The following is a 27,553-nucleotide window of genomic DNA, read 5'->3' on the forward strand; positions in this document are numbered from 1 at the left end:
GAAAGGCAAATGCCACAGTGTTGACTCATGAGCATGATAGTTAATTCTCATTTTCCATTCATAACAGTTATGAGTTTCAATGTTAACAATGTCCTAAGATGGAAAAGGAAATCTTTTAAATCCATTTGGCCACTCCAGAACCTTAAAGGGAAGATTTATTTACATCTCTACTATTTTGTGACATAAACTAGTACAATTTACTGCACGGTATTAAAGGCTTTCGTTTGCTGTTTCCTTCTACATTAGGATAAAAGCTTTATGAATACACAGAACACAATTGTTAGATGACTACAAGCAACACGCGTTTCACATTGGTGCCTAGGTAAAATAATCTATACCTGGATGGAAAGAACTCACCGCAATTTAGAGCTGTCTGGCCACCCATTCCCAGAATTAACCCATCAGGCCGTTCAGCTTTGATAACTTCCGTGACGAACTGGGGGGTGATGGGGAGAAAGTAGACCGCATCGGCCTGCTTCAATCCCACCTCGTTGGTCTGCACTGATGCGATGTTTGGGTTCATCAGGACCGTTTTGACGTTTTCTTCCTGGAAGGAAGCAGACAAATCAAGAGTCTGAAGTTATGGTCTACAGAAGACAATGGTGATAACACTCAAATGAAGACTTGTTGGGGAGCAAAGCTTTCAGATGCAGAAATCACAGGAAAATCAAGCGTCAGGCCCAATGAAGGAGGAATAAGCTTTAAAATAATGCTAATGAGAAAAACAAACAACTTCATCGAGATCATCACCATGAATCCTTTGCTAGGCAGGTGGCAAATCAAACTGGAAATCGTTTCTAGAGAGCTGGTCTAGAGATCGTCGGCTAAACTTTAGGGCTCAACTGATCTTAAAAGAAGGAAATGCTCCCCTAAAACCTTAAAATGAGTAAGCACACACACACACACACATATGTAATATATATAATAAAAATTACCATGTGGAAATAAATTAAAATACAAACCTGTGTCTATGTGCAGGCATGCATGTATGTGTGTGCTCATGTGCGAGGGTACTTGTAATCTTAACTCATTGTTTACATCTGGAGAGACTTCTTTTAAAATGATCTTCACTTACTAAGAATAACGTTTTTCCAAATCAGGATAAGTGACCCGTAGCAAAATAAAGTATTAAATATGGCTAGATAGTTCATATTATTTAACAAATTATTGTGTAGATTTCAATTTCTTGTAAAAAAAAAAATCGGCAAAATATTCAGATAAAAGTCTAAAACTCACCCTCAAAAGCCAAATTTTTCCTTCAAGGAAGCTCTCAAATAAAGATAAATACAGCCCGTGCTATTTTAAATTGTGTGTGGTATAATATTTGTTAATGTATTTTGGTGTACTAATCCAATAAGAGAGATGTCTGTTTTTCAGTTGAAGAAACTGAGATTTAATGAGGTAACAAGGGTTATTAAAAGTCACACAGCTGACACACGACATTGGACTCTGTCTTCATAAGACCATCCAGATGCACTTTCCTCTGTCCTCAGTATGAGTTGTCAGTTAACATTTTAAGAAATTATTCAGAACAAGACTCTTATTATTAACAAAGTGTTGGAAAGATACATATAGTTAAGCAAATATATTTTGGGTATAAGTTGTAATTGAAATAATTGAATCTAAACTGTAAACACACCATTAACAAAGGTATGAAGAAAAGTTCACTCCTGAGGTACTAACAAACTTCAGAATACCTAAAACATGTTATATGTAGCAAATACAACAACTTTTATGAATTTTGCAGAAAAATAATGCATACATGCTAATCATTTTTTAAATTCATTTAAAAATCCTCACCAATTTTAATTAATTTTACATTAATTTTGTCCTAATTCTTTCCATAATACATATTTTATATATATATATACCACATCATGGTTTTTAATGCATTTTAGCTTGAGTTTATCTATTAATCTCATAATTAATCATACATTATTATAATTCCTAGTTTTCAGTTACAAATGAATATAAAACACATTAAATTAAAACTATGAAGAACTAAATCATTACAAAATTCCCAAAGACCATGAAAATGTATACTACTTAAAAGAATTCTAAATCCTGAACACAGCAACACTGTCAAGCTAAACTGTTGAAAACCTCTCATCAATCAATAAAAATCTGAATCATAATATAATGAAATGAATCAATATTTTTAAATCTGTAAAAAAACAATATGTGCACAAGTAAGATCACCCATGAATAAATGAGAAGACACAAGATAAGAGGGGAGGGGAGAAGAGGAGAGGAAAGGGGAGGGCAGTTGGGAAGAATTAGACATCAGGGCTTTATTAAAGCTCTTTTCAGCAGACACTTAGCAGGGAAAATCTTGGGCCACAGGAAAACGTTAGCCAGCTGTTTCCTGATGTTTCCTGTCCCGCTCTCACTCTGACATCTTGGTGCTGCTACTCTGTGCTAGCCAGGTCTCTAGTGGATGGCTTTTACACTGCGATGCCTGAGGCAGGGTCACAGAGCCAGTGCGTACACTACCTCTGTATGCCCTGATAATCACCAAGATGTAGAGCTTGTTGGAAATAGAATTAAAGAGAGAGCGAGTTATCTCGGCAGTGGAACGTCTTAACCACACACACACACACACACACACACACACACACACACACAAGATAATTTCTCTAAAGGTTGATTTTGCTATAATGACAATGGGGACCTGGAGGAATCGAAGATACAAGTTTACCTTTTCCAACGTGAGTATTAAATCATCTTTCCCACTTGAAAATACAGCTGTATCATCCAGTTTTGCAAGTCAGCAATAAAGGGATAGGATTCCTGAGTGACTGGCACTAATGTCTTATACTTGAACAAATGTATTGTTACCCTTGCTCACTCAGCTAGGACATTCCACTTCCACTACAAAGATGCTTGAAGCATCTAACACAGGATGTGAAGTAGCCTAAAGCCCAAACCCCCTCCTTCACATCAAACACAAGTATACATTGCAACTCCCTGTAGAAACGGAAAATAAATTTATGTTTTCAGTGTGAAAAGACAATAACATAAATAATTCCCAATGTTTCACTTGGCTAATGTGCACATTTGAAACATTTAAAATTTTTGGTTTTGACCAAACTTTTACTCCAGAGTTCTAATAATAGCTAAGGAAAATAATTATAGTGACTTTAAAGGAAGCATCATAAATTACAAAATACTAATTAGACTCATTAAGGAGGGTATATTAATCCTGGGAAAGCTCATGCTCTCTCACCTTCATGGCTTTTACAGCTTGAGATCCCGAGTAATCAAATTCACCTGCCTGACCAATGGACAGACCTCCGGATCCTAGGATGAGGACTTTGGAAACCTATAAACAATAAGAAAGGGACATTACTATCATTTCTAAGTGATGAACATAAGGCATTTGCAAGAGAATAGTCAAGCTCTGTTGTGTGAGTTTATACACCTATCTCAAAGAAAAAAGATTAACAACTGAAACATATCTAGATTCAATGCCCTTTCCAAAGTTCATGAGCATTTTTTTTTCATTTAGGCAAAAAAAAAGAAAGAAAGAAGCTGATATTTGACTTAAGAATATGCAAATACCAAATGCATTTTCTCTATAGAAAATATTTGGATGTAAACATATTTCCATAAATCTCTGCACATTTTTTGAAAAAACAAATGCATTCTTCTAACATCTATATAATTAAAAAGAAATAGAGAGAAGCTTTATCATATCAACATAAAAATTTAAATATATAAATGACTTGGATCTTATACACATTAATCTTTACTCACTTGCCTTTAGAGGTAAATAATAAAATTTTGTTTACTATACTGAATGATGATTCATCTAATTGTTAAAAAATGAATTCTATCAACTGCAGTGATTCAGTAATCTAAAGTATATCTCAGGATTACAAAAGACTATGGTTCGGGATGGGTAATGGAAAAATACCAAATTATAAATCAAAGGTAACATTATTTTTTATTAAGTAGTCTAGTAGAAGGAAATTTTATAAGACAGTATTTTAAACAAAATTTTCTTATTCTCTGCAACTTGACCAGGTGTGAGCATCTCTGGGTGTTAATTACCATCTGTTGCAAAGAGGCTCCTCTGATTAGGGCTAAGAAGTGCCCTAATCTATGGATATAAAAATAAGTCATTGGAAAAGGGTTCAATACTACATCCATTTAGCAGAATAATAATAGTAGGTTCTCCCCTAGGCCCTGTGATTTGTCTAGACAGAGGTTCTGTGCAGAGAGTGGGAGACAGGGAGTACTCAGCCCTAAATGATATCTATATAACACATTCCTCCCAAGGTTCATGGGTCATTATGGAAGAGGTACAGAAAGACAGTAAAAGCCAGAGGGAGGGAGTGACTACAGTCACCACCATTTCATAGACGCATTAAGGCAGTTGCACACATGAACTCATGGTCTTGGTAACAGCATACACAAGACCTGTGCAAGCTCAGGAGAGACAGAATTCCAGAATAGAAGGAGGAAGTAGACACAGAGTCCCACCTTTAGTAGAAGAGCTATTGGGAATAGGAGAAGGAAAGCCTACTTACTTTAAGGGGGCCATCCTTTTATAAAGGATGGCCTCACACCCAAGAACATATGGGCACCACAAATTGTTCTTGGTGGGTTTAAGAGAAAAAACAAATGAGGACACAAAGCTGGGAGGGTAGGGAAGGAGGGTGGATCTGGAGGAAATTAGGGGAGGTGTGTCATTATGAATAAAATACACTATTAAATTCTCAAGGAATTAATGCAAATATTTTAAATGTTTTAATGCAAACTCCAATGACTTACCAAGGGCGGATAATAAAAACATATCATGTTTGGCATTCATTTTTCATAGATATTCGTGAAATTTTTATCATTTTCTTTTTTAAAAAGTCATCACATATTAGAGGAAATAGGTGATACACAAACCAAAACAGAGTCCACATCTACTGACCTCAACTCGAGAGGCAACCAACGCTGGCTTTGGCAGAACTGAGGTAATGGTGGTGCCTTTTCCCTTCTTTATCAAGGAGAAAAAGGAATCAAATAGGTACTAGAAAAAAGAATAGAACCAACTAGTTAGACACTTCTAAACTCACAAGGCTCTGAACACATTGAGTGGGAGCTTCAGAAAAAGAACTATTTGTTTGTTTGTTTGTTGTTTGTTTGTTTGTTTGTTTTTACTGTAACTTCCTCCATGAATATCGAGGGTTTCAGTTAGTGGTTTCAGTATGAGTTTTGGGTTTTGTCCAATAACTAAAAATGTCTATTCATATCTAATTAAGCCAAATAAATACTTCAGGGATGACTAGAAAAGAGTCAACTGGATGATGGTTCCATAACACAATTAAAAAAAATGAAAGAAAGAAAAAATACAAGTCTGGCCTGTAACCTTTGGGAGCCTTCTGGGCTCTGTTCACCTCATAAGGTGAGACAGTTTCCGTAGACAATAAACATGTCCCATGCTGCCTTTTGAGAATATCAAGTTTTTAATTCTTTCATTGTATATCATTCAAATGAATTAAATTCTACTTGAACAAAACTTAAAGCTACTGCACACGCACTTTAGAGTCAGAAACAGTGTTCTCTCATTTCTGTTGGTGCTAAAAAATGACCCCTAAAGATTATTGTTAAACTTTACCAGTGAGCTTACTTCTCTTGCTTCACTAGACAATGGCAAATGTCAAAAAAAAGTACTCATTTTGCAATTATTTGGCAGGACTGAAAAATAAAACAGTAAGTCATAGTACTTTGATTTTATATATACTAATCATATCTTTCTGAATCTGAAGTGCTAGCATAGTCTAACCAGTTAAATTTTAAATTAAAAGAAAATGTTTAGCATGAATTACATGAAGACAGTAACTCGTGGGTTGGTTTATTTTGTTTTTTTTTTTTTTCAGGTTCATCATGAGTAATTAAAACCATATTGGTTTTGACTATTCTGAACTGATACTTCCAAGTAAGAGTGAAACAAAAACTGCCATGCACATATCTAAGAAACCACTCCCAGATGAAAGAGCAGGAATTTCTAAAAGAAACTCTTGTTCTCCTATTCCTTTTGCCCAGGCACCTTTTCTGGGAGGGTCTGCTAACAGGCATGAACAGCGCTGCCCCTGGAGGCTCCTGGGTGCAGGAGGAGAGGGGTCACCCCAGACATGCAGGCTTATCTGTGAGCTTTGGTTGGAAAGATGTGCTTGAATACTGAACCAAGAGCTCACATTTAAAAAAAGAAGAAGAAAATATCGAGGTTAGAAACACACTGCTCTAAGCATTCCTCTGGGTCCTTCTTTAAAAACCATATGAATCACGTGACCAAGCAGGCTGCCTCTGCCCTCCCCCACTGCCCCCTCTCTTGCCCCTGTTGCTGTTTATCTTCCTTCTGTGGCTACACAACCAGTTGCCATAGGGATTTTTTTTAACTCACAGATGGGGGATTAAAATTTCATTTCAGTTATGAGACGGAAAGAGCAAGAGGGAATTCATTTGCATAGCACAACAATTGTAAATTTCAGGACTAAATATATTAGAATGATAATGCGTCTAAGTAAAAATAGCATCGTAGCATTGCTTCGAGTTTCTTAAGGGTTTACCCACTTTAAATTTAAGAAAAGATTAAAATTTTCTTCATGATCTTCATGAGGGAATTTAATACCAAATGCCTGACACCGAAACACACTCCTTGAGAATACTGTGCACCAATTATTTTGGTTTCTTGAGTGTTCACCCACAAACGTCTCTGACTTTTTTTTTTCAAGTATAGAACAGACATCGTCTGGCTGGCATACCTCAGTGTCTGTTGGCCCCGGGCTGACCTCTGGATGGAACTGCACAGCGAAGAAGGGTTTGCTCTCGTGCATAATCCCCTAAAGGGAGAAGAAACAGGGAGAAATTCCTTCTCTGACAACAAATGTCAAGTATGGCAATGTATTATTCAGTAGATAATAAAGTTCAAATAGGAAACCAAGTTAAGTGCTTAATAAAGTTCTGGAAAATTCCCAGTACTATTAAGTAACATGATTGGAGACATTAAGGATTCACTGGACTATTTAAGTAAGAATAGAAAAAAAAAAAAACAAAAAAAAACCAGCCCAACAAAGAGGAAGCTGGATGAAGGTCCCATAAGATAATAAAAACAAACAGATTTGGCCCAGAACCTTTGGGGCCCTTCTGGGTACTCTTCAAAATAAAATAAAATTCTCATGTCCAACTCTTAAATGACTTCCCCTAAGGTCTTAAAGGCCACTCCAGTGCTGAATGAGACTCCAGGACACACCAAGGGTTGGGCGCAAACGGATGTGTATCAACTGACCCCTAATGGTGATGAATGTACAAGGTGCATTCTGAAGGAGGGCAGAAGTGCTAGGTCCTAACAAGTCAATGAATAAGAAAGTGAGAGAGCAATTACTTTTTTGAAATGACAGCCTGGCTGGGGCGATCATCCCATGGATTAAAACACTTAGTCTACAAGCAAGAGGGACCTGAATTTGAATGCCTATCACCCATGTAAGAAGCTGGGCCTGTCAATGCATGTGCTTATAACCTCAGCATTAAGGGGTGGAGTTAGATGGTTCCTGAGAACTTACTGGCCAGCCAGCCAAGCCAAAATGGTCCAGGTTAATGAGTGGTCCTGTCATAAGATAATGATGTGAACAACAATACAAGAAGATGCAGAGTGTCCTGCTCCAGGATCCCCATGTGCACACACCTGCACAGTTGCATGCAACACACACACACACACACACACACACACACACACACACACACACACACACCATAAACATGGGAAAGAGTATACATAACAGACTGTGGAAAGCCCTTAATTTCTCACTACCAACTGAACAGCTTTGTTGAGTGCGCTTACCTCGTTTGTTTGATCATTGACATTCACAAACAGTGGCTTCCAGCCAGCAGGGAGGGTGTTGTCCAGAGCATAGCCATGATTCTGTGCAGTAATGAAAGCCTGTCTGTTTGTGACATTCAAAACAGGTTGATTCTGTCCTCTGAGGAGAGATGGAGAGCAAGAAGAGAGAAAAGGAAAAGTGAAGAGAATGTAAATGTTACTCATAAAGTCAAATTTAGACCTTTCAACTGCTTTAGTGAAAATCGCTTTGTGAAAAGAGTCACAGATTGTTAATCCCAATAATTTCAGCTTCAAAAAAAAATCAACTCAGGAAGCTTTGTTGAGTCTTAAGTAGCAGGTCTATTAAACTTCTATAATCAGTTTTAGAAAGGCACTCATAACAAAAACAATTGCATACTGGCTTAACAGAAACACAAATAAGCAACTTATTTTCAAGGAGCTACAGTAATTTTAAAACCAGAGGAGAACTCTCAGAGTTAACAAATAGACGGCTCTGGACCAGAATCATTCTGAGTTGCTCCTTGGATAGAGGGAGGGAGGGCACCTGGCATTGAGTAAATCAGCGATGTTGGGGGCAAAGAAGTGAAACTGAGGCTCTGATGTGTCCTCCGATCTTAAGTCATTCTAGCTCTTTACAGTGATGCTATCAGTGTTATGAAATGAAGCTTGAAATCAGAGCAGTTTCCTGTGGAATACCATCTGATTGAGCATTATAACTTCAATTCATGCCAAGAGAAGGAAAATAGCCTTAAACTATGGCAAAGTTATCGTTAGAGAAGGCTGCCTCTGAAAAAATGTAATAAAAGGGGTATCAGGTGGTCAGACAACTGTGAACTATGTCATAGGAGGGCTGCCGTTTACTCTGCAGAAACGGTATGTAAATTCTCTAAGCCTTTTGTGTTTGGTTACCGGTGGTATTTCAGAAGTAGTCTGACTGCAAACACTCTCATAATTGCCTTACCTGTTCGCCATGGACATCTTGTAGGACTTGGCACCAGCAGCCAATCCTGTTATGATGTTTCCTGTACTGATTCCGAACAAGGGCTCTTTGCGGTCACTCTCCAAAATCTGTATCAGGGAAAAATCATCAAACAAGTAAGACAGATAATGAAAAACACTGTCTCTGAAAGAACAAAAACCAAAGCATCCCCCCATCCCTCATTAGCAATGTGAAGGAACTAAGAAAAGACTTGTCAGTTAGAGTATAAAGAGGGGCACAATTGATGGATCTGTAGCATCAGAATTCATTACGACATCCTTGCCATTCAGATTAAACGAAATATAACTTAACGTTTTAAAAACTTGAAGGTCTTATGGGTTCTGCATTGAGGTAAAGAGGCTGGGTTGTCATTTTTCAATTATGATGGATGTTATAGGTGAAGACTGGACTCCATCCAGCCACTTTTAGTAAGGGAAGCCATGTCAAGGTTCCTCTGTTCCAGAGCAAAGCAACACTTCTAAAAGTCCTCACTGGCTTCTCTCTAAAATACTTATGCTAAAACTGCCTCCCAAGTCCTAACATAAGTTCTAAAAATACATGAATAAATAAAACACAACCTCTTTGAGTTATAGAACAGATGCCCTTCACCTCCCAGGCAGTTAACACTCAACCCCCAGGTTCACAGCACCTTCTTCACATTCTGAATTAGTGGTTGTGCAAGGGCTGGGTTCCCAGGTCCCCCAGCGATCAGAAGTCCATCATACTCCATCTGGGTGAAATCATGATTCCAAGGAACCAAATGCACCTCAGCTCCTCGCTGGAAAAGAAATACAAGAAGGATGAACTGAATGCTTGCTTGCTTTGCTCACGTATGATTTTGCTCAGTCTTCTTTTGAAGAACTAGCCCCTAAAAGAAATTTTAAAAAAGAGTGTGCAATCAAATAACACTGAATAAAACGTCATTTGGGTAGCTCATTGTGATTTATATGACATAGGGGTACCAAATGGTCGATAGGAAGCATTGAACTGTTATTTATGAAAAAGCAAGAGGCGCACTCCCTTGTACAAGAGTGGCTTCAGGGCCTAAGCTCCCCAGAATAGGACAGGAAGGTTTGTATTGCCTCGGTAGCTGCTGCACAGAACAGCAAACGAACCCCGCCTCAGCACAGGTGTGACCACTTTTTCTCACCTTTGCATTTTTTCCTGTTTCTGTCTGACAAATTTTAACTTTCTTTCCTAGAATTTTCTAATCTATTTATATTCTGAGTGGGGGCTGAGGGGATCAAAGTGATTTTTCATAAAAGTAAACAGGGAGCAAGAGAAGTGGGGGCCTTGAAAAGGAGAACTGTCCTTCTGGCTAGTTTATGGAGTGCCAACAGTTGCCAGGCAAGCTGCTGGAGAACAAAGTCCTCAGTGGCATTACCTAGCACTGCTGGACTTTGCATGCTACAATGTTGACTGGCTAGCAAGATGTAGCCACTATTGAAATAGTGGCATTAAGATTATGGAGCTCACCAACTGCATTCTGATTGGAGATGAGGCCTGTTCTACAGGAGGGATTTTTGTGACTGGTATAAACCTGGTCAAAATCTCAGGACTTGAGGATCATAGGCCCTAGGGAGTAATTTATTGTTGCTTTTGCTGAATAATCATAATTTCAAACATGTATGTTTATCCCCTAGATCTGTGCTGCTCTGAAACTCTGGTCAGAGAAGCTTCTTTCAGTAGTGGGTAGTGGGTAGTGCAGAGACTCAGCACTCTTCAAAATGCCATGCATAAATAATACTCAGTGTTCAGCTCTAGGAGGGTCATGTATGCTAACCTCCCTCTAACATTTGTGGAAGAGGGACAGGCAAGACTGTAAGCAACAATGGATGGCAGGAGAGTTGTGAAATACTGACTTCTCGACTTGGCATAGCTGTTGCATGCACCAACTCACAGTAGCTGTGATAACCTACATAACACCAGCAGAAGATCCAGCTAATTCCAGGAATTTCAAAATTCCAGTATGGATGACGGAGGGCCCCTGAGGACCCACCTCCATCAAAGGAGCTATGGGCAGTTGAATGGGCAGCTATTGAGGGAGGAAGAATCCCTCTCCTTTGGTCCAGTCACAGGTAGACAGACCCCAGAGAACAGAAAGACACTCATGTGGGCATAATCAGTACTGACTGGACTGAAGGAGTTATTGACAACAAAAACATAATCAAATGAAAAGAGGACATGAAGCAGAATGGAGATGGGGAAACAAGAGGCAGTTGAAAAGGAGGCAGCAGAGGGTGAATCCAATCAGCACACATTGTATAAATGGATAGAACTTTCCAAGAGCAAAATCGTACTTAAAAAGGAAAGATCACAGACAAAGAGAAATGGGGAACCTGGAGCCGGCATTGAGTACCTAGACATGACCTAGGCCTGAAGTTGAAGCAGAGGAACTTCACACTGACTCTGTGGTCAATGGTTGTGCAGAGTTCTAGGGAAAGTTCTACGTAATTCCTGGTGACAAACAGGCTCTACCTAACTAGTGAAGTCCTTTAGACAAAAAGATCTATTATTCTTGCAGCTGAAAATGGGCAATGTGAATCAAAATGGCAAAAATAGGAGTAGAATATGAAAAGATCCTTCGTGTATCTACTACCAAAAGTTTCATGGAGAGTTTTGCTAATAAAAACCGATAATTTGAAATCATATTTCAATATTGCTGATAGTTTCTAAAAATGAGAAAATGATGATGAGTTGAAGAATTCCCCTGTATCCATACTAATTTGATGTTATGCAAGTATGTGCAAGTATATGCATATATATTTGTAGAGGTGTGGGATGAATATGTGTGTGCGTAAAAGAGACAGACAGACAGATAGAGACAGAGAGACAGAGAGAAATTGAAGGTGGAAGGGTTATAAGAAAAAACTCTACCAAAATAATACTTAATAAAATACTGGTATATTATGGTTAAATTGTCCTCAAGGATTTTAAGATTCAAGCTTAATTGATTTTCTAAGAGTTTACATAATGCTCTATGGAAGTCTTACAATTTCAGGACATAATCCTTGCAAACATATGGTGCATAATAAACGTAGTCCAACAAAAGCACTGTCAGACCAACCCTGGCTTTCTTCCATTTCCAAATCTCAAAGTGAATGTGGACTGTCTCAGAATAACTGATAAGGAAAGTCAGTATGCTTTAAGTGAAGTAACCAAGGCTCAGAAGAATAGCATGTGCTTTCTCTCATGTGTGGATCTTAATGCCTCGTGTGTGTGTGTGTGTGTGTGTGTGTGTGTGTGTGTGTGTGTGCGCGCACTTTTGTATTGGAATGAGTGTGGGTAGAGGTCAGAAAACTAGAAAGAGACCAATGAGGAGGAAAAAGGGGGTTTAAAGAGCAGAATATAGAAAGAACTACAGCATACCACAAAATTAAAAGCACACTAGCGTTGTAAGGGAACAAGTGAGGAGGGAATCAGGAGGAGGGGGCAGCCCAAACTAAGCATGTACCAAGAAAACCTGTTTCTTCATTTGCTAACTAAAAGGATAAAATGAGTAAGTTAAAATAATAAGAAACAAATGGTAAGAAAAGTCATTTTTTCCATGGGTTTTGGTTCTTGGGGATTTTTTTTTAAAGACCTGGTTGTCTGTACCCTTAATTTGAACGGGGATATATGTGTCGTTTTGTGGATCAAAGGCAGCAAGAAAAAAGGGGATTCCTGACATTCTGAAGCAAGCCTTCTCTTAAATAAAGGGTACAAACAATACATTAGCACTACAAACCTCGGCTTCTAGAAGGGGTGAATCACTTACCTTAACCAGCAGGCGGATGACATTGTTTTTTATGCCGCAGTCCACAGCTACCACTTTCGTGGGGTTTCCTTTGCCAAATACCTTGACATCCTGCCATTTAAAAGAGCAGCCATTGAGGCAAGATTCCCAGCATAAGCACCAGATCCAGACCGTAAATTCACTGAGGGTGTTTTGTACTTAGATGGGTAACAGATTGATTGCTAACTACTAGGGAGTGACTGGCAGTTAAAAATCAATTTGTAAGAAAAGTACAACAAAAACCACAGACTGTCTCTTTTTTATGAGAAAAAAAAGTACTTTGGTGTTGTATAAACTATTCATTACAGTGATAAGAAAGATCTTTAAGAAGTTGGCTGCTTCCATAGTTAACCGTCGTCGCCATGTTTTGCCTCATTAGCAATAAAAGTCTCAAATATTATAGCCTGATTCAGCAGGACGCAGACGAGATAATGGATACATCATGCCTTAAATGCCACTTGATCGTCAAATTGCAGTGCAGATCAGATCAGATACCACTAAGTCACTGTGTATTGGGCTTATGGAGAGAGGCTGAATGGGTAAAATCAATATGAGAGTCATAAGAATTCCTCAGCTAGTACAGAGCACCTGGTCCCTTTAGATTACCAGGTAGTCATTTGCATTTTTATGGTAGACTTCATAAGAAAGATCCCAGAGCATACCATAATCATTATCTACATCTTAAGTACTGCTTGGAGGCAGATCGATTTTCACAGGCATTTGCCCAAGAAGCAGTACTCCAGTCATAAAAGCAAAAAAAGAACAAAAGAGGAAGCAAGAAGCCTAGAGCATCTGGTGGCCACACACAGGTCCTGGCTTCAAGAGTGAGCCGGAAGGCTCTGAATTTAGAATGGCTCCATGGCTTGTCAAAGGTAATAGATGAATGATGCAACCTGAATATTTGAAAGAACATTTGCTTTCACTGAAATGTCTACTCTCCACAAAGCCTATATATAGCATACATTTGTAATTCTTAAAGTGTGCTTGAGGAAACGATATAAAAAAAAGGACGTTGACCATTTACTTTCTCCTTCTGTGGCTATTCTGGGGAGAAAACACTGAATCTAGGGAATTATGGCTGAACTCATCATTAATGACACAAGTAAAGTCTCTCATCAGGTAATTTGTAAAAGTACTAATACATTCTTAACCTTGGGCTCCTGCCATAGTGTAAAATAATATTACTAGCTAGTTGTAGCTATATCAAATTGTAATAAGATAACAATGAATTAAATGGTCAACATTTCCAAGACATATAATCAAACAAAACTCACAAAATTTATGTAATTTTCTAATCCAAACAGACATTTTATCACAGCTGTCATGACATTATTCAAATGCAAAGGCATTAACAGAACCAGCTGTTGTCACTATGATTTTCCCTTTATTTAATATGGATAAAAATACAGATCTAGTGAGATGACTTGGTAAATAAGGCACTTGCTGTAAAACCCTTAAGACCTGAGTTCAATATTTGGACCCCCACATAAAGTGGAAGGAGAAAACAAACTTAATTCTACAAAGTTGTATACACACACACACACACACACACCAATAACAATAATAATAACAAAAATAAAAAGAATTAATTTTAGAAGAGATTATAGATGATGATCATAGATGATAGATAGATAGATAGATAGATAGATAGATAGATAGATAGATAGATAGATAGATAGATGGATGGATGGGGAGAGAGAGAGAGAGAGAGAGAGAGAGAGAGAGAGAGGTAAATATGCTCATTTCTACTGTTCTCTGCCTAAGCCCATTTTACACATCTAGCCATCCTCACTGGAAATTGTATCAGACACCCTGAGGACTAAAACCCACAGACTCTGAAACCTCTTTTCTAAAACCATGTGATATTTTCATAGAACTTGCACACTTTAACTGATCTTTGACTTACAGTAACCAATAAAAGGTAAATTTCATGTAAATAATCATTGCACTGCACTACATTGTTAGAGAAATGGTAAGAGGAAAAAGAAGTGCACAAAAATAACAATTTTTCAGTACTTTTGACTCATATTTGGTTAGATACTCAGACATGGAGCCTGCAGATATAGAGGGCCAATTGTAAATTCCTTCCATATCAAATGTCAGAAGCTATACAAAACATCACAGACACCTAAATGTTCTGAAAATGAATCTATCATACAGTGTTTTCAGTTGACCACAGAATTTTTTTAAGGTGAATTTCTCTAAGCCAGTGTTCCTGATGTTTGGGGAAAAATGCCATGATTTTATTTTCAAGTTACCTGACATTTTATCCACCTACACGTTGCTCCCAAAAAGATGCTGAATCAATTTCCCATAGTTCCCAGTACTACTCTTCAGTCAACAATACATCGATACCGAAACCTTCTAGATCTAGTAGGCATCCATTCATCACTGGCCACACATATTAGCCACATATTGAATCCTTTATTTTCACATATCAAATATGTATAGCTCATCAAACATGCCTAGCTGCCACAAGTCTCTGCCTTTCAACACATGTCATTCTCTCTGCCTGAAACAGCTCAATTTCTGTTTATCTATCTATAATGGCTGGCTCTTTGTGGCTGCTGTCAATCTTACCACCTCCACCGAACCTTCTAAGATACACCTGTCTCATTTAGGTGCTGAACTATGAATGGTCTTGCTGTGGCCTGTGAGCATTGCAAGGACAGCCTTTATCACAGGCTTCTGTACATGCCAGCTGACTTGTTTGCTTCTCCTACCAGACTCCTATAGACTGCGAGGTCAGATAGAGTAGCACACAAGATTCATTCACACCTTCATTAAAAGACATTAAATCGAGACCAAGAGGCATGGCTCTAAAATTCTCTGCCTTCTTATAAACAAAAGCTCAGTGTTCTTCACTTTGGAGTGTGCCACCATGCCTGGCTATTATTTTGTTTAATTGGTAAAATGTTCTCTCATTTCCCTTTAGAGGTTTTTAGCTCTGACTCCTGCTCAGTGTTATGTCTATTTTTAACAGTTTTATGCTTTTTTTATTTGATGTGATCAAAGCCTTAAACTAAGGAAAAAGTAAAAGACAAGAGGGGAGCTAAAATTATAGGGAAAAGCCTCTAAATGGTGGCATGAGATGGCCAAGGATGTCTGTAAGAAAGGGCTACTGACTTTATAAGCAAAGATTTGATAGCATATGTATTAACTGCTGTGGGACTACTTTCCCCCTTTACCTTATGGAAGATGAACTCTGTAAAGATAAAGATTAAAGTGAATAAAACAAAACTATAAAGTAAGAAGAAAAATTTCTCACCTTGGTTGAAACCTCCGCAATCAAATTCTGCTTATTGGGATCCACAAAATCCACAGACTGACCATCAAATTCGATCTTCCCAAGCATGGTACCCTATTGAATTAAAACATACAGTGGGACCCTATTGAAGTAAAGCCTGGGACGCTATTGAGTTAAAAATATATATACAATGTTATGTTGAAGAGATAAACCTACGGAGACTATGTACAGCTGTCTTGTCATTTAGACATCTTTATAACAACTTATAACCATCATCAGGTTCTTCATTTTCTCAAATGCAAATGAAAGGAGTTGGCGGCTGCATTTCAGGAAATGCTCAAGGAAGTATAATTAGTCTTTCTTTTTTTTTTTTTCATGTGAGTAGAGGAGGATGAACAGGTCCATGTGTGTTCAAGTGCTCGCATGGATGTGTAAATGGAGACTACGTGTCAACCTCAGGTGTGACTCCTCAGGTGCTGTCTACCTTGGAATCAGGTCTTTCATGGGCCTGGAGCTGGCTGGCTAGACTAGGCTAGCTGATGGTTTAGCCATAGGGATCTGCCTCATGCATCACCACGTACAAAATTTTTTACATGGGTGGGACTCAAACTCAGTTCCTCAAAGATTCAAGGAAAGCATTTTGTCAAGTGAACTATCTTCCCAATCCTACGAGGAGTTATTTTAGAGCTAAGGCCATTGTCTTTTGTGAGTAATGTTAAATGGCATCAGAATTCAGGTCAACAAGTTCCAAAGTAGCATAGATTCATCAGAGACCCAGAGACCTTAGTTCATTGGGCCTAAAACTATTACACAGGAGTAGACAAAACAATCTGTTGGAAAGAAAATATGAAATCTAAAACTACCAAAACATAAAAGAACCTATTATATAACTTGATAACAAATTTGAGCTTCAAAATGAGAAAAATTAAATTTTATATGTCAGAAATTTCTAGAAGTCACAATAAAAGTATTTCACTATGTTAGACATTTCAATATGCAAGTGTTCCAAACTGCCTGAGCTTTAAGGAGTGTTTAACTCTCTGCAAACTTTTCCCAATCACCCTTGCAAGATTGGACATGGCAATGTTGTCTTTTTTTTTATCAGCTGCACAGTGAGATTTGTTTGTCAGGAAGTCTGCTTTGAAGTATCTAGAAAATGCCATGCAATATCTACTTATCAGGATTTCCCCTGCAATAGTATTGCATTCAAGGAAATGAAAGGCTTATTTCCCTTTTAAGCTGATTTTTTTGGGAGTCATTATGTGAATACATAATTCCAGCATACCATGGAAGCATCATGGATATTAGTGTTATTGTTAAAACCGAGGTGCTGTGTTGTACCATATTATTTTAAGATGTGTTACATTTGTTGATGCTGTGGAATATTTGTTTAATGATGCGAAGATGTGTTGCATTTTTTATATTGTATTTGTTTAACTCTGTGAAGCTGTGTCACTGTGCCTGTCTAAAACACCTGATGGTCTAATAAGGAGCTGAACAGCTGGTAGCTGGGCAGAGACAGGAAAGGCAGGGTTGGCAGGCAAAGAGACTAAATAGAAGGAGAAAAAAACAAAGAGTAACGAGTAATAAAACAACCAACTACAGTGCTGAATCAAAGCCTCAGAAAATTAACCGAAACCCCATTTTGCTTTCACACTGAAGTACATGGTGATTTTTACCTACTTTTTAAATCCAAGTTACACATTACTATATTTATGCATCCCAAATTCTGAAACTTGTTTTTCTCCTGATGCTGTGTGAAATTCAATCTGAATTTTCAAACAATGAGTGACAAAGTAAAAGCTATAATATGTGTTTTTAGTATAAGCGAGTATCAGTCATAAGCAGATATAATAGGTAATGCTGCTATGTGCCTGTGGTGGCCCACAGAGGCTTCCCAGTGAGACCTTACTCAAGGTCAGAGAATCTGGGCTTACTTTACCCAGCAGGGCTACATAATAGGATTTGGCCACGAGCATGTTTACCACTGTTTGGAAGGGTCTACACTTGGCTGTATGGTGTGCTTTGATCTTGCAAAGGGGAGGTCTTTTGCCTCTCCCCTCGGCATATTATAAAAAGCCTTTTGAATAAACCTCTGGGTGACTGGGTATTGACCTCGGGCCCTCCCGAATCTATCATATATCTCTGCCTTTCGTATCATTTCTTTCTATCTTTCTACCTAATATTTCCTCATTCCTCTCTCCTCTACCCAAAAACCCTTCAAAAGGTGGGGGCAGGTTAGATCTGGACTCTGGCAGACTCCCACACGTGCTCTATGTTATTCAGCCAGATTTTAAAATTCAAAGTCCCTACTATAAAAATAGAGCTCATCTGAGCCCAGTACACGACACAGAAGACACAGGGTGGTCTTAGAAAGAGTTCTCACAAGTCATGAGACCGGGCTGTATTCAATCCAGCCTTCCTGGCTATATTCTATCCAGCCTGCCAATTCTGCAGCCTGAATTGCATTCTGAATTCCTTCTGGTCCTAGACGCTACATCATTGTTTACAACTCCCACACACTGTTAAGCAAAGAAAACACAAGAATCCACTTGGAATACATAACCTCACTGAAGTCTCTTCCTAGGAAAATCATTGAAGGAATAATGAGAAGCAGAGTAGGGTGGCTACATGAACTCTCACCGCCATCCTTCAGGTCACAGGTGCTGCCATGCTCTCACATTCAATACCATTCCTCCTTTCTGTTTACAGACAGCCTGTGTCAATACACTTGCCTTTGATATCCTTGGGGTACTGGTTCTAGGAACCTCCTTGAATACTAAAATCTTCAGTGCTCAGATCCATCGTATAAAATAGCATTGTCATTGGACCTACATGTATCTGTGACTTTAAATCATATTAAACTACTGTAGGTCACTTATAGTAGTTAATAAAATGCAAGTATTATGTGAAGAGCCCTTACACTGTATTTTTAGGCAAACTGATAAAATGTTTATAAGAAATTTTAAAAGCGCTTTTTACTAGTTCGTGCAAAACTTACAGATGCAAAAGACTGACTATAATCTAACAAGGAATCCACAACTGATTTTCTGGAAGGACCTGTGTCGGTGTGTACTACCAAATCGTACTGTTTCCTTTTTAATGTGTTAACATTTGGTGAGAAAACTCAGATGCCTTTGGGGAATGTGGTGAGCCCTGGTGAGGGAATGTTTATTTCTGATCTGGGTTAGGAAGATGCACATAGCAAAGAAACAGTTGCGAGAAGAAGGAAGCAATTGGTGATGATATTCTCAAATGGTGTGGGGGTCAGATTTTGTAGCCTTCAGACAGGACAGCAAAGGAAACCTTGCCTTGAGTCTCTCTGGTTATTAATCCTGTCTTAGGAAGAACTCTCTAACTGAGGTAACCCACACTCATGATATAAAAGTCACTAATTTCACAAATAACCCTTCTTGGAGACCTGAGCAAACAATAGCACCAACTTAGTTTCTGATTTGCACTCTTCGGCATGGAGGATTCTGTTTAGGTCAAATTGTTACACACTCTAGACACTGTCTCTGTTCGTTCCACTAGAGCCTGTCTTGGGAGCAGAATTGTAATGTCTTGCCCCGTTGTCATATTCAACACATAGTAGACACTCAATAAATTCCTGCCAGGGAAGTTGATCCCAGGTCCACCCAACCGCAAACATGGCAGTCAAATATTCAGTCCTGGAGACCACACCGAAGAGTAAAGGAAAGAAACATAGAACTGAGCAGACAGAGCTGGCCAGGTTTTCTCCTTCGCGTATTAGTGAGTCCTTTTTTTTTTGGGGGGGGGGGGATGAGAAGCGACAGAGATTCAGCTAAAGATGATGATCGTACCTTATCCCGAATTATTTTAGTCAGCATTCTTGTATCCACTCCATAAATTGCAGGAACCTGTAAGAAAAAAATCACAGTGGCAGTGAAAGGAGAGAGATTAGAGCCAGCATATTGTTTTCGGGTTGTACACTTAGCCTCATCTATCTTCTTGAGCAGTAAATAATTCCCCCAGTCCTTCCTTTCCCTGACCCAGGGTGACAGTGCTGTCAGTTCCAGGGAAATTGCTGCTCTACTTGAAACCCAAACTCCTACTGCCCAAGACTGTCCTCAGAATAAAAAACAAGAACTTGTGCACATCAATGCCTTGCAACAGCTTTGCTGCTTAACCCCAGATATTAAATAGGTCACATTCCTTACAAATACTCATTTTGAAATAATGAGATATGTGTGTGCATATATATTGTTTGAAATATGTGTATAATTTTGTATTTTAGGTACAACATATATTTTTTTAAAAAATCTATATTTTAAAAGGCCAAATCAGTTAACTTTTATAAGAAATAATATATGAATATGTTTTGACCCAAATATTCCTGGCACACAGTAGATACTCAACACATTTTTTCTTAAGGCTTGTGTTGTACAGTCATGTTTTCCTAATATTTGTCCATCCTGTTCATCAATGTGGCAATACACCCTTTGGTTTTCTTTTCTTTTTTCAAACTAGGTTGGATAATGATAGACATGGTCTTCATATATTGAAAGCACACTCTAAAAAGGCTGAAACTAAAATTATTAATTCTAACATAAAGGAAATCAGACATGCTAGATAACACAAAGAGTACATGTGCATGTATGTGTGAAGGAGAGACAGAGAAAGGGAGAGAGAAATGGAGACTAGGGAACAGAGGAGGAGAATAAAAAAGAAGAGAGGTGGGAAAAAAGGAGACAAAGAGACAGACAGAAAGACAGGGAGACAGATAGACAGAGGGACACAGAGAAGGAGATTGAGTGTTAACCATTACAGAAACTAGATATCTTCCAAATAAAGATAAATAAAGATTTAATGGCTGAGAATAAACCAGTGGTGACCCAGGACACAGCAGATTGCCTTCTTGCCTCTTAATTTTTAGGAACTGAGACCTCGGAATCCATTACCAAGATTTTTGTTTTGGATTTTTATTTTGTCACAAAGGGGTAATGTTGATTCCCAATAGGTGGATACTCATTGGAGGAGCAGAATTTTCTGGGCATAGTAGTCTACCAAGTACAAGATTAGCAGCTCTTGAACAAAGCCAGCTGCAGTAACAGTGAAGAAGAAACGAAATGTAGCTGGTCTGTTAAGACTAAGAATTCCAAACAATCGGGGTGAATTCTCTGATGAAGTATTAACATTTAAACTATGGAACGATTGCAAGGTTTAACCTTTTTTCCATATTACTTTAAGTGAAATTATATTCACTTAATTTATCATAATGTTTAAAGCCCAAAAGACTTAATGAGAATCTATTTATTAGAATTTAAGAATTAAAGATGGCAAAAATACTGGATCGAATGATTCTATACCCTACACATACAGCTCATAGTAGACTTTGTGCTAAAACCCAGACCAGGGAACTAAACTGTAGATGAAATGGTGGGGATGACTAATACTGCTCAAAAGAATTTCTAAGATGTTCCCTGTTGCGTTTCCTGAATGAGAAACACTACCACTCATGTGTGGGCGCCACCTAGTGGATAAACTGAAAATATGTAGTTCTATGTATTCAGAGACTGGGTTCTGGAAAGATTGCGTAGTATACAGGTTTGTGGTTGTTGTTGTTGTTGCTGCTGCTGCTGCTGCTGCTGCTGCTGCTGCTGCTGCTGCTGTTGTTGTTGTCGTTGCTGTTGTTGTTGTTGTTGTTGTTGTTGTTGTTGTTGTTGTTGTTAAAAAAAAAACCCTGTCTACAGTAGTGATATCCAGAGCTGCACAAGTGTCCTCATCCTCTGAGTTTAAAATATCTAAAGACCTCCCCAGTTTCCCATAGACCCAGTAACAACCAGTCATGCTAGAAAGGCAACCTATCTCACTCCTCACCTTCTCCTCCTGCAGCCATTGCCCCAGACTCTTGGTAGCCAGCCAGTGGTTATAGTCATTACTGTAATTCAGCACCAGCAGACCTGCCACCTGGGAAGACAGACAGATGCTTTAAAGGGGGTTTTCCCAAACATATACTTCCTGTGACTCAATTGGAAGGTTAAGTTTGCATTTTTTTAAATGTATTTTTAGCCATTGATAAGAGTTTTAAAATTTTGAAGACGTGATATAAGAAAGAAGATAAGAAATGGCAGTCAACACTTTTATTTAAGTATATCATTGTTTCCTTAACGGTCCTTTGGGACAGCGGATTTACCTTTTAGGCAGATCCCCAAATGAAGGGACTGTCTCTTCCAGACACACTGTGCTTTTCAACTATTTAGTTTATCAATAATATAGTTTGCAATTAATTATTTAATGTATATAATAGATAAAATAACCTTCTTAATATACATGCAAAAAAGAGTGAAGAAATTGTGAGAAATGTGAGACCCAAGTCACTCCAAAACAGAACAGTGGAAAGGAAGTGAAATAGGAATATAAATTTTAAACTGTTTATATACCCCATTGTCTAAAATGATACCCAAATATCCTTGACTAGGGAATCTGAATATGCTAATTTTCTAATCATCATATAAATTACCTTTCATTAATACTTAAATTAAAAGGCAATAAATAATACACAGTTGATTATCAAACTTATCTCAAAAGATGATTCTTCATCATTCATTGTCTCATTATTTAGACATGTAACAACATTTTACGTATTAAAATAAGTTTCCTCCAAGGCATTAAAATCCAAACTACCCTAATAAATAGTTAACAAATAAATGAATAAAACTTTAACTTGTCAAGCTGAAGATTATCCCCATGCACTTAGGAATAAGGTTGAAAATGTGGGTCTAATACATAGTTTTGTGAGAAAAGCTTTGCCTTTCTTAGATCCCTAGAAATCAATCAATTGTACATTTTCCAACAGAGACTCTTAACATGTCATCGTGGGTGCTACCTTGATTCCATCAGACTCCATGTATTTGTTAAGTCCCAATTCATCTCGTGCGGTGGTATCCGGGGCACCTCCATTCCCAATAATCGGGTTGGCCATGGTGAGGATCTGCCCCTTGTAGGCAGGATCAGTAAGTGCTTCCGGATACCTGGGTAGACACAGCAGAGTGTTATCAGAAAAACACGCATGTAAGTGCAAAACTACTATGTATGTACATGTCCTGAGTCACTGAACCATTGAATGAAAAGACTACGAGGTAAAGCGCCTATAATCTGTCTCTAGGCTTCAGCAATTCTAAAGAAATTTCCCGAGAGTACCAAATTTTATCCATGATATAACTAATATGAACAGAAAAGCTGACTCTGATGCAAAGACAATTTTCATGTTTTTATTCTTTCATTTAAAATTTGTTGAATTTCTCTAATAATGTTTTAAATTTGGGTGGTTTTTTTTTTTTGGTTTTTTGGGGGTTTTTGTTTTATTTTGTTTTGTTTTGGTGGTGGTGGTGGTGATGTTTTTGACAGGGTTTCTCTGTGTAGCAGCCCTGGCTGTCCTGTATGGGTGCCAGTCCTGTGTGGGTGCCCAGCTGGGAGACTGGCTCCCACATTTTACCACAGGGTACCCTTGAGGAGAGAGGGGTAAGAGATTTAGACAGAAGGATAGAGGAGAAAGAAACAGATAGAAACATAGGATAGCTCAGGGGAGCCTGGACCCTTATCCACCAGCCCTCTCTGTCCCTTCTAAAGGACTTTCTATAGGAATGCCCAGGAGTGGAGCAAAAGACCTGCCCCCCCAGCACAGCCAAGTGCAGACGCTTCCAATCACCTGATTACCATGCACATGGTCAAGCAATCCTCTAATGCAGCTTTGCTGGATAAAGCAAGCTCAGAACTCAGTAGGAAACCTTTGTGGGCCTCCATAGTCCTGGAATTCATTTGTAGACCAGGCTGTCCTTGAACTCACTGAGATCTGCCTGCCTCTGCCTCCCAAGTGCTGGGATTAAAAGTGTATGCCACCACTGCCTGGCCAATATTTTAATTTTTCTATACATTGTTGCCAATTTAACATTTGCAGATATTTTTAAAGGCTTCCATATCCTACTAGACATTGAGAAAAAAAGTGATACTTACTGTCAAAGACTGAAAGTTTCACAAACATATTAACCATCAAAAAGCTAAAGAAGATTTTTCAATATACATTAAGATACTGAAGAATAGCCCATTGTGATAGTAATAGCTTTGGTGATATTTTATTTGTGTTCTAACAAATAAAGCTTGCCTAGAATCAGAGGAAAAAAAACAGCCACTATATTAAACATAGAGGTCAAGCAGTGGTAGCACACGCCTTTAATCCTAGCATTTGGGAGGCAGAGATTCATCTGGATCTCTGTGAGTTTAAGGCCACACTGAGAACAGAGCCAGACGTGGTGGCACATGCTTTTAATCCCAGTACTAGTTAGCCATAGAGGTCTGGAGGTCTGTACAGACAGACAGGAAGTGATAGAGCTGGGCAGAAAGGGGAAGTGATATAGCTGGGCAGAGAGAGGAAGTAAGATGGCATGGCACAGAAAGGTATACAGGAGTGGGTATACAGGAAGTGGCTCTAGAGGCTGAGCAGTTGGTAAGGTGAGGTTGGCTGTGGCTTGTTCTATTCCTCTAATCTCTCAGCTTTCACCCCAATATCTGGCTCTGGGTTTTTTATTAATAAGACCATTTAGCAACTCATGTTACAAATAGCCACATGAGTGCATATACATATTAGAATTCTGTAAAGAATTAAACAAAGAAGTTAATGCACATGAAAGAATAACTCAAGAATATTGATTTTAAGATCATTTAGTATTAGTATGAAGCTTACAAATTTGATAGCTATTATGAACTTGGAAAAATATCCCTTAGCTGCAACATAACTGGCTTAAAAAATAAGATTCTAAATAACTATTTTACAGTACTGAAAATGGAATTTGGAAGGAATGCAGAATTTTAAAGTTGGAGATGTGAGTGTGTGTGTGTGTGTGTGTGTGTGTGTGTGTGTGTGTGTGTGTGTTTAAAATATGTGGAGAGGGGGATATTTTCCAATAAATACTAGGCATTCGCAACACTTTTTCCATGCACTTGAAGACAGTATAGCTGATTTCTTCTCCTGCCCTCTTACATTCTGTCTTCCTGCAGACAGAGTTAAACCAAATCTTTCTTGTGGATTACTACTGAAAGTGTGAATTTAGGTGCTGAGCAGGACGGAATCGACAGCCTTGAAGCCAATCCAATACGGCTCAGATAGCAGTCAACATAAATTCCTCAACTCCATCCGAACTAAGTCCTCCCAGAACAAACTTTGTCAACAGAACACTTTGTCTTCCAGTTCCCCAGGGAAATGCAAGTACTCAAGCTTCCATCAGCTTATTTCTCAGATGCCTCTCACCTGTCAGCCACTGATAATTTTTTTTAAGCGAGGCTTCTACACAATATAAATGTATTTCTTGAAGACGAAAAAAAACACTTAATTATAATCATGTTACTGAGTGAGCCAGACAATGAATGAAATCTACATATTTCAATAAAACATAAGGTCTGTGGACTAACCCAATACATGGGTGTCTTTCCTACACCAAGAAAGGCATTGAATTAACTATCTTCTTTGGCTTCTCTCTTTCTTTAAGGGACTTGGCCTTTCCCTTAAACACAGGCTTATGGTACTCTCCAGTGAGTTCATAAATGTAGCATGTGCTAGAGAGCTACAGTGTTGGAAGCAAATTAATCCATCAGGTCCTGTTTGACTTTTGTGATGTGACAAGATTTATTACCCGTAATCTATCACCAAGAAGAAAACTCTAGTGCCCTCCATCATTCTGATCTATATTAAACAGTTGTTTGTTGGCAGGTATATTAACACAGCTAGTAATTAGTGTTGTCGAAAAGCTTAAATAATTGCCTGGCGAAGCAAAACTTTGCAAACAGGTTTTATACGCTGTAATTTAATGTTCTCACCACCGGGGCTGATTTAAAAACCACCTAATAGTCTTCATTTTACACGTGGAGGTGAGGATTTAGAGAAGCTGCACATTAATAACATAATGACAGGCTTGATCTATCAATACAGTCAGGATCAGCTAACCCAATGCTCCTTCCTCCTTACAAGGCTAATGGGAATGTCCCCAAAGTGTTCATCAAAATCGCTCACAGAAGGTGAGCTGACTGACTCTCTAAAGGAAACCTTTCAAAATAATCAAGTCGTATTTTCCCTGAGATAGATGTGGTTTAAGTCCCCAGAGGCCAATTATTGTGTAATCTAGCCCCCTTACTTTTTAAACAGGAAAACTGAAACTCCAAAAGATTAAGGAAGGTTTCAATATCCCATTCTCAGCTATTGCATCCTGAGACCAGAAATCCAGCCTCCTGGTCCCCAGCAGAACAAACGTTTGTTGTCTAGGTAAGATCAACCACATGAATTATATAACAATTCTCCTTCTCATTGTCACCCATTCGCTAGTAAATCTTAAATACCAAATTGGATCAAAATGAATAACTATTAAAAACCCTAGGTGGAAGGCTGGAGAGATGGCTCGGGGGTTAGGAGCACTTACTGCTCTCGGGGAAAATCCAAGTTCAGTTCCCAGAACCTATGTTAAGTGACTCAAAACTGCCTGCAGCTCCAACTCCAGAGAGATACATTCTTTGGCTACCGTGGGCACCTTTACACACACACACACACACACACACACACACACACACACAGTTAAATAATAAAAAGAAATGTCTTTACAGGAACATTAGATGTATGTGCCTTGTCGCTCCTTGCCTGTCTTAGTTTATCTTATTAATTCATCTTTTTTATCCAAAGGCAAAATTACACAAAATACTCAAGTGTTTCTTATTAAATGTGCAGAATTAGGGCTTTACTTCACTGAGATAATGGCCCTGTATTGTGATGCTTTGTCTTTTCCATACTTCAAGTTTCACCGGCATCGGATCAATACCTCCCCATTTGGTAGTCTCCCTTAACTGATGTATTCACAACATGCTAAGATTAGTTTTCTTCTGTTTTGTTTAAGTGGCCACTGAAGCTTCCATGTTCTATTTCTTCCATGTTCTATTTCTTTTGCAGTAACAGCAAGTATGTGTCAATACCTGTCTTCCAGGCTAGCTACAGTAGGCCATACACAAAGCCCCACGTAACTACGATATATAATCCAATGATGTGGTGATTTCCACCTGTTACCATGAGTTGCATCACTCAGGTATTCTTCTACATAGAGGAAAAATAAAGCATTCAGACAGAAGCATACTTACCCTCCTAAGCCAGTATTAAAAACCACTTCACCAGCAACTGAGGATGGATGGCCAAAGGAGTAACCTTTCATCTTAGTTCCATCTTCCAGGACAATGTGTGCTGTCTGTGCCTAAAGAAACAGTTGCATGAATCTCAGGAGTAAAATACAAAACACCAGACACACAGAGAAAAAAAAATTCTGAAGATCAAGTATCCAGGCATAAACAAATGCACAGCAGATTTACTGAGACTGTCCTACCCAGGCACTGAGTTGTTCTGTATCACCTGCAACTTTTCTTCAAAATAGATGGCTTTTGTGCCTGGTGGGTATTTGGTTTTGTTTTGCTTGGAAGAGGAACTGAAGCATGTTGATGCATTGCCTGTTCTAAGTCTACTTGTAGAGTTGTTGACAAGCCAGAAATACTTCAAGTTAGCTGAAATGCTACCGTTGGTGACTTTTTCTCCTTAATAGTCCCTAGCTTTGCTCAAGTATACCTTCAAGGGAAGTCCGTGAGCTTACAAAGGCCTCATGAATTACACCATACAGCTCGTGTTCACTCAGAGGTTTAGAGCTAGAAGGAATCCTCGAGATTACCTATTAA

General features: G+C 38.5%; 1 protein-coding gene across 2 annotated transcripts in view; it reads right to left on the reverse strand.

Annotated features, from left to right (window-relative positions):
* Cps1 (carbamoyl-phosphate synthase 1) overlaps nt 1-27,553 on the reverse strand; it is a 187,014-nt gene that overhangs the window by 72,601 nt on the left and 86,860 nt on the right. For both annotated transcript variants that reach the window (XM_059278327.1, XM_059278328.1), the window contains 13 exons: nt 26,972-27,081; nt 22,686-22,830; nt 21,677-21,766; nt 19,660-19,716; nt 15,857-15,949; nt 12,571-12,660; nt 9,463-9,591; nt 8,796-8,902; nt 7,835-7,973; nt 6,759-6,836; nt 4,925-5,023; nt 3,227-3,322; nt 358-547 (listed from right to left, as the gene is read on the reverse strand). In XM_059278327.1, the coding sequence (XP_059134310.1) occupies nt 358-547; nt 3,227-3,322; nt 4,925-5,023; nt 6,759-6,836; nt 7,835-7,973; nt 8,796-8,902; nt 9,463-9,591; nt 12,571-12,660; nt 15,857-15,949; nt 19,660-19,716; nt 21,677-21,766; nt 22,686-22,830; nt 26,972-27,081 (1,423 nt within the window). The remainder of the gene's footprint in view (nt 1-357; nt 548-3,226; nt 3,323-4,924; nt 5,024-6,758; nt 6,837-7,834; nt 7,974-8,795; nt 8,903-9,462; nt 9,592-12,570; nt 12,661-15,856; nt 15,950-19,659; nt 19,717-21,676; nt 21,767-22,685; nt 22,831-26,971; nt 27,082-27,553) is intronic.

Source organism: Peromyscus eremicus, chromosome 13 (genome assembly GCF_949786415.1).
Source record: "Peromyscus eremicus chromosome 13, PerEre_H2_v1, whole genome shotgun sequence".
Taxonomy (NCBI): Eukaryota; Metazoa; Chordata; class Mammalia; order Rodentia; family Cricetidae; genus Peromyscus; species Peromyscus eremicus.